At 35.6% G+C, this 15,305-nt stretch overlaps 2 protein-coding genes across 3 annotated transcripts; both read left to right on the top strand.

Moving 5' to 3' along the window:
* The first annotated feature begins 301 nt into the window (after window positions 1-301).
* On the top strand, window positions 302-8,671 carry LOC140772949 (uncharacterized). Of its 2 annotated transcripts, none has more exons than XM_073115214.1 (6): window positions 302-577; window positions 2,900-2,972; window positions 4,920-5,013; window positions 7,679-7,795; window positions 7,878-7,935; window positions 8,000-8,671. In XM_073115214.1, the coding sequence occupies exons 1-6, from the start codon at window positions 545-547 to the stop codon at window positions 8,393-8,395; spliced, it is 771 nt and encodes a 256-aa protein (XP_072971315.1). In that variant the 5' UTR covers window positions 302-544; the 3' UTR covers window positions 8,396-8,671. The 2 variants fall into 2 exon arrangements, with proteins under 2 accessions (XP_072971315.1, XP_072971316.1); XM_073115215.1 differs by lacking the exon at window positions 302-577 and adding an exon at window positions 614-1,130.
* A 3,355-nt stretch (window positions 8,672-12,026) lies between these two features.
* Window positions 12,027-15,259, top strand: LOC140774071 (uncharacterized). The gene is made up of 2 exons (XM_073116915.1): window positions 12,027-12,160; window positions 14,806-15,259. Exons 1-2 carry the CDS (start codon window positions 12,081-12,083, stop codon window positions 15,029-15,031), a joined length of 306 nt encoding a protein of 101 aa, XP_072973016.1. The 5' UTR covers window positions 12,027-12,080; the 3' UTR covers window positions 15,032-15,259.
* The last annotated feature ends 46 nt before the right edge of the window (window positions 15,260-15,305 follow it).

Raw genomic sequence — 15,305 nt, 5'->3', positions numbered from 1 at the left:
GAACTATAAGATTAGTAGAACTATTAAGGTCGATATGAGATGCCAACTGACGTGTCCTATCTATTCAAATATATATATATATATAATTTTAATAAAAAATTTAAATATCAAACCGGATCCAAGCTACAGTGTCTGGTGGATCCGATAAAAAAAATAAAAAAGAGGAAGAAGAAAATAAGGGTGATATTATTTTTTATTGTCGATTTATAATTTATTTTACTAAAATGTATATAATTTTTATATATAATGTGCACTAGAGTTTATTATTATAGATGCAAATAAATTATAAAAAAGACCCGGTGCTGCAAAGCGTTTTGCTTTGAGGTCTGATCTCCATCTTCCTCTCCCACGTTGCACGAAGCCATCTACAGATTGGTGGCAATTTGCAAAGGTTTGAAGGAAAGTGGCGTTCTTCATTTGCAAAAGAGTCCAAAAAGCAAAACGAAAAAAGAAGTAGACGCATTGGTGAAAGCGGTGTCGTCTCCTTCCTGCTCGAGAGCTTGATCCGAGGGTCGCATTTTGCGAAAGGTTTTAGGGTAGAGAGATGAGGGAAAAGCTGGGCAGTCGATTCCCTGCGGTTTGTTTCCCCTCTTTCCTTTGTCCTCGTTTTATTTGAAATTTGCTTGATTAATTGGAAGAGAAGTTTGGCGATCTATACGTGTTTCACTTCACTTCGGCGTACTGTTTGAGTCTTTTTGCTGGATCTGCGGTTGCCGCATGCTTGTTTAGTTGCTTATACTGTTGTCAACTTCTGGTCCCCATGAATTTCACATAGAGATCACATGGCCCATGATTGCAAATTTGTGGTCAGGTGTTTACATTTTCATAAAATGTATATAATGATGCTCTAGACGTACTCCAGTTGGAGCAAAGACCTTTTGCTACTTTGATTCATCGAATTGATCCTTATGTTGCGCTTTGAAGAGAATCCATGATTTTACTATTGGAATGGGAGTTTACGTAAAAACTAACATTTTGCTGATATGGCCGGTGGTAGGAACTAGGTTTATTGAGAAAAGGGGATTTCTTTGTTGAAGTTGTAGGTGTCGTAGACGAATATACAATTTTGGTTGTAATTCAAGAGAAGGCGCAGCTGTTTGGAGATTAATTACTGATTCTGCTATCCAAAGGTTAGCTCAATTGTGGTACTAGTTGTAGATTCAGCATAAAGTTAAGTTCTTGCCTTCAAATTCTCTATAGTCCCTTCCCCCTCCCTTTGTTCACAAGCTTTGCTATTTGATCTCACCGTTTGCCAATTTAGTTTTGAGAATAATATATTTCTTGTCCATGCTTGCATTGTAGTGGTGGAATAATGCTATAAGCTAGGAAACCTTGAGATCCTTATTCTCATGGGGGATTATAATTAGTCCTTATTATAAGGAAAGTATGGCTGCATTTATCTTGCAGATCCATAATGAGTGGTGCATGTTAGTAGCCATAGTTAAGATCTTACCGGGTTAATCAAGGATTGTGGATTTGAAGGGTGCCTCATTTGACTTTTATGTTCAGATGATAACTATATGCAGATTCAGTTTAGCTCAGTAATCCTGTTTTTTTCCCTCACTACTATTACTGTATGTTTTAACTTAATTTTGGTGATTAAATTGAAGATGCTGCTTACCTTTATACTTTCACAGGTAAATACTGAAAGTTAACATTTTATCAAACTATCAAAGATGGTGTTTGTCAATGCTTACTTTAAAATTACATGATTATTTGTATTATGATATGTGTATCTGATACTTATTTAGTTATTTTATTGCCACATTCCTGCACTACTACATCTCGTTTCATCATATTGGTAGATCTTCATTGTATCATCTTCGATTCTCCATAGGTTGTATCTACTTCTGTCTTACTCCTCAGAGGACATTCCTGTTCTCAATTAATGTGCTCTGCCACTCTGTTATTGTAGGAGTTCATATAATCTCTTTCTTGTCAATTCATGCAAAATAGGAAATTGAATTTTGTCGGAAATAAGAAATTAAAAGTTATGTTAGCAACATGCTCTACAAAGAAGCATGAAATCCTGTTCATAAAAATTGTGTTATAAGATGTCAAATGCCAACTGGTGTGGATGGTGAGTCTCAGTAGCTTGAGTCTGAGGACTGTATGAGAAGTAGAATAGTCATCGGAGGGCACCCTAAAGGCTTGTATAGTCAGATCATTGAAGCTGGATATGTAGTTTATACAGTTTGGACAACCACTACAATCTACGCAAGCTCAAAGAGATCTGATATTCTTTCCACTATTTTCTGTTAGAAAATCTTAAAATCTGGACAGGTTCTAATGTTCTATGGTTTAAACAATCCAATGAGCGGAAAATCCATTTTATCTTTATTAAGAAAGATATAATCAGTGCCTGGATAGTGGCTTTGCTCATCCCAAAATTTTTTTTTCTAATTGAGATTGATAATATCATTTACTATTTTCTAACTTCACAACATCACTATTCTGAGGAGAGCAGTCGATATTGTCTCACATCCGACTGGCAGTTTTAGTTGCTGCATTTTACTTAGAAATACTTTTTTTTTCTTACTTCTACTAATTTTGCATTTGTAACAAGAGTTAAATTTGAATGATTAAACAGTACTATATGTTTTTTTATATACTGTGGCCTTCTTTAGTTTTATATCAATGTTAACAAGGTAACATATTTTTAACATAATTTATTGCTGCTACAAATAGTAATAAGCTGTTTTATTGAGTAATTTAAAATGGCTGTTTTCACCTCAGATTAACATTAAAATTTATCTTATCCTTGCCAATCTCTACTAATAGCCTTTGTAACTGTAGAATCTTCTTGTTGCTTTAGTGTAGAACTGAAATTTCATTTTTGATGTAGTTATTGAGATTATGAATTTAAAGCCTAATCCTTATATTGTTCTATTTGGAACAGTCACGAATAAAGAAGATAATGCAAGCAGATGAGGATGTTGGCAAGATTGCACTGGCTGTTCCTCTTTTAGTTTGTAAGTCATGCTATGATTCATTCTTTTTCCTGTGGATAGAAAGTTATACGTCATCTAGGACCTCAGTGTTTAAGGAAAGGAGAGTATTAGAATTTTATTTCCTTGGTTGTCTTATTGTAGCTATTTGGATCATAAAGATGTCTAGAAACTTGGTCAAGTTTCTTCTAAGCCATGGCATTTTTCTTTATCTCTTCCATTTCAACTTTTTTGAGAAGATCTATAGTGAAGCAGAGTATAATTATGAAAATGCAGGAAAAGGGTTAAAAAACCTTTATATATATATATTCCAAAGTACATTTTATTGTTTGAAACCATAGATGTTTCATGTATTATCCAATCTTCTTAAACTTGTAAGCCATTTTTGAGGTTCCCTCGTTGAACCTGTAAAACACTGAAAAGGAATAACAAATAACAGAATGAGCGGAAAGTTGCATACTCACCATTCGTGTTATTTCTGCTCTGAGTGCTCTCTTCCTACTCAATCAATTTGACCTAAAATCAGCAAATGTAATGGGTAGAGCAGACTTGAGACTTGGGAAGCATTAAAATTTGAGATCAAATCAACAGAGCCGCTTCTGTTTAGAAATCAAATTGGGGGGCCAAAGCTTAAAATGAAAAGTTTGGAAACATGTATTTTGAGGCAGATATAGAATAGTTAAATATAACAGCCTTTTTCCATACTGTTCATTTATAACTGAACTCCCTATTTCTATGTCTTTGATGGCTACTGTATCAACCCATTTTCTTGGGCATGGCAATTGATATATTATTATCTATATAAGAAAAGCCTGATCCAGGAGAGATGGTTTCCCCAATTTTACCTGCTCAGCTTGTGCGCACACTGAGGTAACAGAATACTTTGAACAAGTAACATAAGTATGATATGTACAGAGAGAAGCAAAAAGGAGTTTCAAAGAGGTGCACATGGGAACTTTTAAAGATTTATTGATAAATGGGCCATTTGCGATACATCTGTTGGAATCCATATCTTAGGGTATTACTAGGTTAATTTTCCACATATATTTGAATGATCTCAAGCATGGATGGCTCGCCATGGCACGGCCTGTGCCGATGAATGGTTGGAACAGCACAACATGGGATGTGCAACACTTGCTGACCATGCCGCAAGAGAGGGGGAAGAAAAAGAGGAGGGGGACTAGTAGCACTTAGTTGTTATCGTCGTCGTCATCGCTGCCGCTGCCGCTGTTGCTCGCCGTCGCCAATCTCACCATCGCTTGTCGTGCCTGAGATTGGCGGCGACAGCAAATGGTGAACGACAATGACGAATAGTCTTCAGAAAAGCACTGCTAGAAGGTGTGCCGTGCAACACCCCTTGTGTTACGTGTCGGTACGCCGCCGACACGGCCATCATTGATCTCAAGAAAACCTTTTAGATAAGGGACCAAAAGTATTACCTAACAGGCTGGCACATAGGTCTTTGTCAAGGGTTCATAAATATAAGAGCATTATTCTTGCCTTTCTATGCAGCATAACTGAAAAGCTACAGTCAGTTAAGCAATGCATACACTAAATATATGACTAAATTTTGCAGGTGTGTTGTAATGGAATTTCTAAGCATATAAGGTGCCAAGATATCCATGTATGAGGCGAATAAGTTTGCAGCATTAATTTTTGAGAGAAGTGAAAATTGAAAATTCAATTGTGTCATAATTAAACCAATGCTGTTGGGATTCAGATCTATGAAAACTCATACAATATGAACCATTTTAATCATTTGAGTACTATGTCATTGGCAATTTGTAGTATTAGTGTTGTATTCTTGAAGTACTATTGTGTTGATGAATTGTTGTCTTAAACAAACCTACATGTTATGTTTGAACAACAATTAGTATTCGTAGACTAGTTTTGATCATATAACTTTACTGTGATGTGGAAATTGAATGATTTGATTAATGCCTAATATTTGCATGTACAATTATTTTGCAGCAAAAGCTTTGGAGTTATTTTTGCAAGATCTCTGTGACAGGACTTATGAAATTACTCTTCATAGGGGGGCAAAGACATTTAATTCTTCACACTTGTAAGTTGACCTTGACCATTTCACAGTCTGATTTCTGTGCCAACAACTTTCTGTTTCTAAGTGGAAGATCTTTTTGTAGGTCTATCATGTTCTCATTCTATGTTCTTCTGTATAAAGTAATTAACCGATTTGAGCCCTGTGTTTTTTCTTCTGCCTGGATTTCAAGGCAAAGCTTGATAAGGCTTGTGAAGATTTCAAATGTTATCTGGGTTGTATGTCGTAGCAAGTTCTATCTAGGATTTAGTTCAGTGCTGCTTGGCAGTTGTCACTAAATGCTTGTAGTGTAAGCGCCAGCTGTGCCACCCCTGGCTCAGTTGGTACTTGGTAAGTTTGCACCATGTATATACTGTAATGTCAGATTCCAATTCACAGTCTGGCCTTTTTATGTATGTTGACTTAGAATGACAATGGCTTGCAGGATAAGAAGCACTGAGAATGAGTTTCTTCTTTGGTCGTGAATAGCAAATTCTTATTTAATCTTAGTTACGAAAATATGAAGATGGTCTGACATTTTCTGAACCTGTAGAATAAAAGAAAACCCCTGTAAACAACCTTCCTGATTAATGATAAAGGCGACTTTTAATTTCTCATCTTTTGCTCAAACAAGTGAGATGATGTCCAACATTTTGCTGTTGCACTCATTGTTTTGCTATCTTAATCTTGATCTGACAATTATGTACAATATGTAAAGGATTCTTTTCATTGATTCTCAGCTCATTTATCCCTTTTAGTGGAATTCAGAACTCATTAAGCAATAATTCATTGCCTTCCTAATCTCGTGTGATTTGTTTGCTTCTCATTTGCATGAGCCAGAATTACAATTGAGAATTTTTCAGGAGTTAAGAAGTTCATCCAAATGGTTAACATAGACAGGCTTTGTGTCCTCCAAGTGTCCATTTATAACAGAAAGCAAGAGAAATGCATACCAGAAAATATTCAATTATTCATTGACTCTGAAAACCTAAACTTGTTTTGGGATCCAGATTTGAGTTGGCCACTTTTTTCTGCTTAGCTATATCAGAGGTTTTAACTATTATATGTTTTAAATAATTCGCATTGACAGTTCAATTCAACTCGCATGATTCCTTGGTCTTGTTCTTAAAATCCAAAGCATTATTAATCAAATGATCTTGTGATGGTTTTATCTTAACATCATTTTCTCTGTTATAAATCCCATTCGCTGTACCGCATATTGTTATCATCTAATTTAGATAATCTGGAAGTCCAATGCAGATAGATAATGGAATTAATGAAAGTATGGCTGTAGCTGAGTGCACATAGATTGTGTCGTCTTTCTCTAGAAGCATCTGAAAATGTGATATTTACAAACAGCAGAGAATTATAAATGTGAAGACTTAAAAGTATAGGTTTCTTCCTGTATTTTCAAAAATTTCGGAACGTTGTTTAAGAACTTCATAACTTACCAGCTAGAAATGTAATATTTCTGTAATTGTCACATCATATTCTTTCCTCACCTTTCATTGCATTTTGGTGAGTTCCATCTAAGAGTGTAAGATAAAGATATGCACATAACATGTGGCAATTGAATGCAACTAATGTTTGTAAGCATTGGTAGGTAAACAGTTCATGGATTTGTAACTAGACAACCAAGTTTTCTTGAATGCAATTCTAGATTTTGATTCAAAAACCAGTATTCCATTTGCTCACGATGTTACACTTATCGGACATATGCCTTATTAGGCTTGTAATTAAGGTTCTAAATATCTGGATCGGAATAAAAAAATAATACGTATTGATAGTATTGATTGTATCGATAGTATTAGTCATTTTTGCTTGATGTATCAGCCGTTTTAGCCTTCAATGAGGCCAGTCTAAGCCCATGAATTTTGGGAACAAAATATAATTGTTTGTCTCAACCACAGTAATGTACAATCATGAGGATAAGCATACAAGGTTTGGGACTTGAATAGATTAATGTATGAATAATAAGAGTATGACATATTACTCAAAAGATTCCAAGGATCATTATACAAAACTAGCTAAAAGAATGAATCCTTGCCCAGCCGAGCCCACTCTCTCAAGGGCTAGTGGGCAAATAGTGGGCTAGACTATTCTAGCCCGGCCCAATCCACTCGTGAGTGGGTTGGCGAACAGATTGCTCAATCCAGTACGTCCGGCTCGAATTTGGTCTGGCCCATCCGATGATCACCTCTACTCATATTTGTACATATTGTATTGTAAATAATTTCACATTTGGAGACTAGAGGAAGCAACTCCCTCTGAATTTGATAAAATATGACCTGCTTCATAGCAGTTGTATGTTAGTGTGGTAATTCCATTGAAAGACATTTGGATGATGCTGATTAACTTCATTGCTAATTACAAGAGAATGAAAAGAAACTATCAGTTCAAGTGCAGCTGGAAATTTTTCTAATTAAGCATGTTGGCAAAATTTGGCCTCATAGTTTTTTTTTTACTTCTTACTGCATCACCTTTGATGTATATCTGATGATTTGGATATTTATTGCGTCAATTAAATTTCATCCTGTTCTACCTGTTTTAAACAGATTTTATTATGTCATTAATTCTTAATGGACATTTTAAGGGTTGGAAATTTTTTTGCAGCTAAATGGAAACTTTGTTTGCAGCTAAACCAGTAACTGGAAATAATAAATGTTGTTATTCTTTCTTTTGGGATTTCCAGAAAACAATGTGTGAAGATGTATAGTGCTTTTGATTTCTTAACTGATGTTGTCAACAAGGTACATAATCTTGGGGGCAGAGAACCTTGTGGAGACCAAAAAGGATTATCCAGGAGGAGGTAATCACTGCCGATGCATAATTTGTTTGTTCTATTTAAATAGAGTAAACATTTGCATTGATTTTCTAAAGTGAATGTTCAGAAAATCACTCTCAGATGATAGCGATTTGGAGAATGGGGAGTCTAAGTCCACAAAAATGGTATGTATTTCTCTCTGTCCTAACCAAATAGTAGTCCTCAAATGACAGAGCAACATTGTAACAGTCCACGAGGAATTCCATTTCAAGCCCAAGAGGGCGTGGAAGGGACAGAGGAAGAGGCCGAGGCCGGCCACCTACCAGGACAAAAGAAATTGGATATGTGAAGTTTGAAGACGAGATCAGCAGTTTTCCTGAACATGATGAGCCCTTGCTTGGGGGCAATGAAGGTTTGGAGAAGAATCTCTGTGGGGATGAAAACATCTCCGCAAGTATGAATCCTTCATGCAACTCTACTTCGGACTCAGTAGCTGCTGCAAGTGCAACAGAAGATGCTAAACAGGCAGAGTATTCTGCTTGGGTGTTACCGGATTTAGCGGGCAACATTGTATTGGAATCATCCAAATTTGTACAATTAATGGTGCAAATAGATGAGGATGAGGATTATGACAATGAAGATTAGCGATTTAAGATTGACCTTCTGTTCCTACTAACAAAGCAGTCATTCTCATTGTGTAAGTAATTTCATCATGTGACTGCATCAGTGAGGAAATGTAGTTGTCTTCTGTGCCCATTGCTTTCCTATGAGACAATTGGATGTCCCGAGTTTTCTCATGCCTTCTGCATAAACAGTTGCTGCATTTGGAGTGTTTTAATTGTAGTGATGTTTTGTGTTTATTTATTTATTCTTCCACCAAGATTAATTGATGTAATATAAGGCTATTTTAAGGTTGAGTTTTTTTCTCCTCTAACTGTGTTTAGAGTGCCGTTGACCATGTTTTGTAACCAAACTCTCGTACTAGCCATTTTAAGATGAAACAGGATTAAGCCCTGTCATAATCGGAAAAGATTGTCTAATCTTATAGCACTGCAAGCTATATTTTAGTTTTTTTTTCCTGCATTAATTTTTGAGAGGTCTGGAACTTATTTTGGCACAAAGATAAGTACCTACAATCATCAAAACTCCCTGAATGAAGAATCTGATATGATGGAAAAAAAAAAAAAAAAAATTTGAAACAAAAGCAGTGCCCTTTCCTCATCTTGTATCAGTATGGAGGAGGACAATCTATACATAGAAGTCCAGCTTAATTCCAATTCATGCAAACAACAAACATTTGAAGTTAAGCTTGCATGTTTTATGATAAAAGACTGTTGTCTCTCACTAATTTATGATCAGCATGAGAAGGAAATCTTTAGTTTATGAGTGGATTACACAATTATTGTTTGCAATGCATGCTTTATCATTAAAGGACCGAAAGCCATGTTTCGTAATCAAGTGATAGAACTAACATCAATATATCAATGGTTGTAATTAGTACTGGCTGAAACACAAAGCTCATCAGCTGCAACTTAAACCAAAATTGATGCCTTGATGAGTTATGTGGCTTTTGTTGAAATGTACTGATATATTTATACTACCTTTCCTTTAAATTTATTCAGTCTTTTGGGAAAATAACCAAATAAGGGTGCTAATATGCAATGCAAAATGCTTCCTGTCCTTTATTTAATGACCTTTTGCCTACCAGTGGAATGTCCTAACATCTACATGACAAGGTTAATTGTAAATATTGCCTAATTATTAATGAATACTCACTGTATTACTTGTATAACACTCAAATACTTGTCAGCCTTCCCATATTTTACACTCTTACCTCATAGCATTACTCTTCTCCAGTTAACACACTATAAACTGTATGGCATCTATAGACGGTTACTATAATTGGAACATCATGAAGATCACACACCTCTTTTCTTAAATCATCCGCTACACTTGCACTAATCTGACATTGTCTATCTAAAGCAATAAGATAGTCAATCTCAATCATACAATAATTCCTGCCAAAGCTCAACTGGAAATGATTTTTGGTTTCAAGTGATCAAAGCCCCCACTTTTGGTGACACATATATGAATCCTCCTCTGATAGTGGAGGCTGGTTCAAACTGAATAGTGCAACTCTTGTAGCTTACAAGCACCAAGGGAAGTCCATATCTTGTGAAGAGAGAAATGTGAGGTCTAATGTACATAATGCACAACTGGGGTGAAGGAATAGTGCAGAAGCTTATTGCAAAGCTAAGGAGTAGGGATCCATGGATAACCAAAGAGACTTCACAAGCCCATCTGGAATTTGGAGAGATCTCAAGCCTAATGTGTTCATGATCTTGGTCCAGATTGGGATGGGTGGGATGACCATAATAACCAAATTTGCGCTCAATGGAGGCATGAGCCCTATCATATTTGTAGTCTATTGACACCTCCTTGCCGCTATTGTGATCGCGCCATTTGCTTGGTCATTGTTTTAGTGAATACTTAGTTACATTTGAATGCTTTTTTTTTTTTCTGGTGGCAGGAACTGAAGAACAAGGCTAACACAATCTGTACTATTTAAGATCGTATCACTCGGATTATTTTCCCTGCTATTTTCTATAGTTGTTTAATTGTAGCAAGGCACATATTCTTAATGTTTTTTTCCCTTTTATAGTCCAGTTTTGGTTTAGAACTTATACTATTTAGGAATGAAGCAAACTTCAGCTGCCTTTACAGTTGCCATCTTCATAATGGCTTGGATTCTTCGGTCAGTTTGAAACATAAATCATACTATATCTTTCATTAAAATAGAATCTAATTAGCTTCATGATTAATTTCTAAGGCTGGAGAATGTTAACTGGAATCTCAAGAGAAGCATCGCTAAGGTATTAGAGACAACAATTTCAGTATCAGGTGCGATGTTGATGACGCCATATAAGGGATTAATGATGATAAGAAGTTCCTCAAATGCGACAGTGAATCAAGAGAGCAGAACAGAGTCAATCAGTAAAGACTTTGTGAAGGGCTCTATCTACTTAGTTTTTTCATGCTTCAGTTTCTCTAGTTTTATGATACTTCAAGTAACCAGCGTCAACTGAGAGTTTCTAATCATTTACTATATTGAGAGTTGCTAAATTGCGTTCTTGCATCAATTCTTCTTTCTTTCTTGCTGTTTTTTAGGCTATAACATTAAAGGAGTATCCTCAGCAGCTCAGTCTTGTAGGCCTGACATGCTTGTCAGGTGCAGCATTGGCAATAGTTGCAGCCTCACTAGTAGAGTATATGCCACTTAACATAGTCCAAATGATCACATTATCCATTTATATTTCGCGTTATAGATTCATCGAATTATTATAACAAGACAAAAACACTGATGAATTATCAGAGGAAAACTATGTCATCAGACTAGGACTATCAATAAAGGGGTAATATCTCAAAGCAAGGAACTCAGAACTAGCACTCTGAGTTCAGGCAGAATTATTCAGGCAGCTAGTTCGACGGATGCTTGAGATCCATAGGAAAAATAAAGGGAAAATTTGCACTGAATATAACTACATGCATTCTATTCCATCAACTTTAGGCAAGGGAAATCTAACCTCGTAATCGCTACGATTACGGTGAGAGGCAATGGTATGTTTTCGTAATCGATATGATCTATTTCTGCAGTAAGGGATGCTCTACATTTGACATCAGAGTCTCCTTTTTCTTTTTCAGAAAAGAATTAACATGTGTTCATAGAATCAACAAGTTATGCACTTGGGGAAAATATTTGCTCTGAAAGATATCATGGAGCTTGAAAATTTTGGATAATTCACTGAGGTTCAGAAGCAAAGTACTTGGATGCTAGTTGAGATAAGAAGAATAGCAATAAACACAATGCTATCAATGTTAGAATTGACAATATGTACATTACTTATTTTCTCATCTGATAAGGAGTACAACACATTCAAGGAAAAGTGATAAAATAAATAATTAATAAAAAAGTATCGTCGTAGAATTAATTGTATTTGATTTTTTAGTTTAGCATATAATATTGACTGTATATATTTTCTATATAAGATTTATTATAATTCGAATGCATATAATTTATATATGTAGTACACACTAGAATCCATTACTATAAATAAAAAAGATTGAATATATTTAAATTGCAAAAAAAACCCGCTTGGTAACTTGGTCTCTCTTCTGTAACAAGAAGCAAAAGTTGAACCAGAAGTGCAAATAAGAAATATGAACTGAACCCTGTAGTTGGACCGGGTTTTTTTTTATCTGAACCGAACTCGGAACGAGTACATGGGCAAAGCCGGCCCAGCCCACGAGGCTTCGATCAGAGCAACTGGAGATGGAGAGAGTAGTGGGCGGAAGCGGTGGCGGTGGCGGCGACGGAAGCGTGAAGCAACTCGAGGACTGCTCCGTTTCTAAGTGAGATCTCCTTTCTCCTATCAATTCTTAGGTAGTTTGTTCCTTCGATTTAGATCTCGTCAAAAAAATTTCCATCTGCTCGAATCTCGGAGGAAATTAGTGAATTTGAGGGTTTTAGTATGACAAATTTTAGAAGAAGTATAAAAAGATTGCATCTTTTACATGCCTATGTAATTTTTTATAAATACTTAAGACCCAAAATGCATCGGAGAATCAAGCAGAGTTTTAGGATGACCAAAAGTGGTCATTGTTAAATTCTGTTAATCCGATCACATCTGCAGAAGATCATGTACCTACAGAATAAAGTATCCTTGGCGTGCTTCTATTTTTCTTGCAGATCACATTCCAAAACTAGATAAGTGGTATAAGCTGTTAAAGACCCATGGCCGTGGGCCTCATATATGGAAATTTCTTCTTTTTTTGTCTGCCGGAATTTTGCAAGGGGTAATGTGGAGAGTAATGATGGAGGTATACCATCTTGCAACAGGAGTAGCTAATGTCTTTAGCTCTTTCTTTATATCACTATCAAGATAAGTTCCATAGCATGCATATCAGCACATGTGTCACATTTGGTCATTTTCCCAGATTGAACTATTTTCCATGTAGATTAGTTAAACATAGATAAGGAAGTGAGTTGTTGCCAACATTAGATGTATTTCTCCTATGCAACCTGGAGATATAAGCCATGTGGTTTTTATAATTGATGGTGTTTTGTCCTTAATAGTGACTCAAGAAGCTATGCATATGTAGATGTAGTGTATGCTATACTGCTAGAAACTCAAGTTCCACTCAGTAACTTACTAAGTTACTATAGTATGCTTAACTAATACTGTTAAAGTGGTCTCCATAAGTACAGCAAATAAAGTTTCTCAAAGAGTCATCTGGGAATATCCATAATATTTTGCCACATTAAAAGAAGATTAAGCTTAGGGTTGCATTGTCTTTAAGTACTTTTCTATTTTCTCCTTAATTATCAACTGTATCATTGAAAGGATTACCTGAGTTTCATCCTATATGGTGGATCTAGTCACTTTATGTTGTGATCAGTTGACTTTACTAGAATATGTTATGTTTCATGACTTCATCCTACTTTCTTATGTTGGTTTAAACTTAAAAGGAAGTAGCTCTACAAAAGTAGGCTTCCAGGAATTTACTCCACCTTTGCCATTAGAGAGACTATGCATATTATTGTTACATTTAAATCCTCAAATATCTCCTGATAGATACTTTCTTAATCAGGATGAACTATCTGAAGCTTCATGTTAGCAATGTAAAGCAGCTATATAGTTGGAATTTAGTGGCTGTGATGCATGACTATGTGAAGTAATACAAGTTAATTTAGAGATCTAGTCATATCACTCATATTCATTGCCGCAAAGGCACAAATTGCAATTTAACTATAAGATCGAAGTAATTAATTCTTCATCTATGGCAATTGAAGATTGTAGGAGAAAAATGAATTCATATTTTGGAGGTACTTGACGATTTATTTGCTTAATTCGAGAGGGATGTAGAACCTGTGCTTTACTACTTTCTTGAATTAATTTTATGCTACTTCCTTGTATTAATTTTGTAGATCAGCTGATGCACAACTCAAATTTAAAAGGTTCCATAGAATAATTACCAAACACTTAAGACGTGCTGACAACCTAACATCAATCCTCTAGTTATTTTTTGCCCCACTCCATGCTGTAGGAGTATTCAAGCACTAGAGGGCCTTGGTCGGGAAGTAATAATTAATAAGGCTAGTCGATAAGTAATCTTGTCCATCTTTCTTGGTTGCTATATAGGCTCATGCAACTGAGAATATAGAAAATGTGGCATATGAAGAAGAAAATAAGAATACAGGCCTCTAATTGTTGTTAACAAATTCAAAAAATTTTAATAGGTTTAATTGCGTCTAGCACATGGATCATATGAAAACATGTAATCTACTGAAAAGCTACATATTTATGTTCAGATGATGAGGGAGTAGGAGGGATCAACATAACTTAATAAGTTAATTGTTAGTTTGTCAACATTTTTAAGTATTTAGGTTTGATCAACACTGTGGATTGTTATTTTGGCTGCCTCTTCATCTTGCACTTATCCTGATTGTACTGTTGGTATTCCAGTCTAGCTCTAGAAAAGTATAAGAGTTTATCAATTGGTGTTTTCCTTCTTTCTTTTTTTTATATACTACTAATAAGCCTGTAATTTTGAGGAATCACTCTGCAATGAATCAATAACTTTCATCCACTCGGATCAGACATTCAGATGTATTTGGTGTATCACTATCCTCATGACTAAAGTGCTTATCCTAGTTAGCAACATTTTGCATTTATGAAAGGCTGCTCATCATACTTTGCTACTGTTAGGCATCTTGTCCCAATTTTTAAGGAGGATTTATGCCAAGTTGTCATCTGACACTCAGATTTTCCTTCATTCCTTCAGTTGTGCCTGAATCAGGCAAAGCCCTCTCCCTATGCATGGTACCGAGTTGTTACATTGCAAATAAGTTATGTACACAAAAAAGAATGCCCAAACTTCATTGCAGGAATTCATTGGATAATTGTACCACATGTCATTTTCAGAAAAGAAGTAATGAGCATGTACACTCGCTAAAGTTATGATGTAGGCTGATAATTTCTTTTCAAAACATGCAGTGCACTTGGCACATGGGTGTTCTCGGTACTTGGGGCTCTAGTTGCAATTCCTGTGGGTATAAAGAGGAAGTCGTTCGCACCATTGGTCTTCTTCGGTACTACTGGAACTATGCTTGACATTATTATGGGAATCAGCCAATGTGAAAGAGAACATGCTGAACGCCAAATGAAGCTTTTGGAAGAGCAACAACTTGCAGCAAATGCTTCTGTGGAATCTGAGAGCTAATTTGCTTTTTTAAAATAAAATCTGCAAGTTAGCTTTCATAGTTCTGTCTACAGATGCAGATAAAAGTTTTTCTCTGCTTTTAAATATTGTGGATGGAATTAGTTGTAGATCTTTTTTAATAACACTGTACTTGGACTTTCTCGACATCTTGAATTGTTGGACATCTAATCAGACAATGTGTATAACATTTGGCTCAGGCAATCAGCAATTAAGGGATGCATTCATATACTTTTAGCATTGTTCCAATCCAAATAAAATGCCAATATTTGATTCG

This window comes from Typha angustifolia, chromosome 13, assembly GCF_048772165.1.
Source record: "Typha angustifolia cultivar Huaian chromosome 13, ASM4877216v1, whole genome shotgun sequence".
Lineage (NCBI taxonomy): Eukaryota > Viridiplantae > Streptophyta > Magnoliopsida > Poales > Typhaceae > Typha > Typha angustifolia.
This window is presented reverse-complemented; position numbering and strand designations above follow the sequence as displayed.

Bases quoted from the DNA above. Each gene is read 5' to 3' on its own strand.
- LOC140772949 (XM_073115214.1), top strand. From the start codon at position 545: ATGAGGGAAAAGCTGGGCAGTCGATTCCCTGCG. The intron at 2,973-4,919 runs GTAAGTCATGCT...ATTATTTTGCAG, and splicing joins GGCTGTTCCTCTTTTAGTTT to CAAAAGCTTTGGAGTTATTT. The intron at 7,936-7,999 runs GTATGTATTTCT...ACATTGTAACAG, and splicing joins AGTCTAAGTCCACAAAAATG to TCCACGAGGAATTCCATTTC.
- LOC140774071 (XM_073116915.1), top strand. From the start codon at position 12,081: ATGGAGAGAGTAGTGGGCGGAAGCGGTGGCGGTGGCGGCGACGGAAGC. The intron at 12,161-14,805 runs GTGAGATCTCCT...CAAAACATGCAG, and splicing joins GAGGACTGCTCCGTTTCTAA to TGCACTTGGCACATGGGTGT.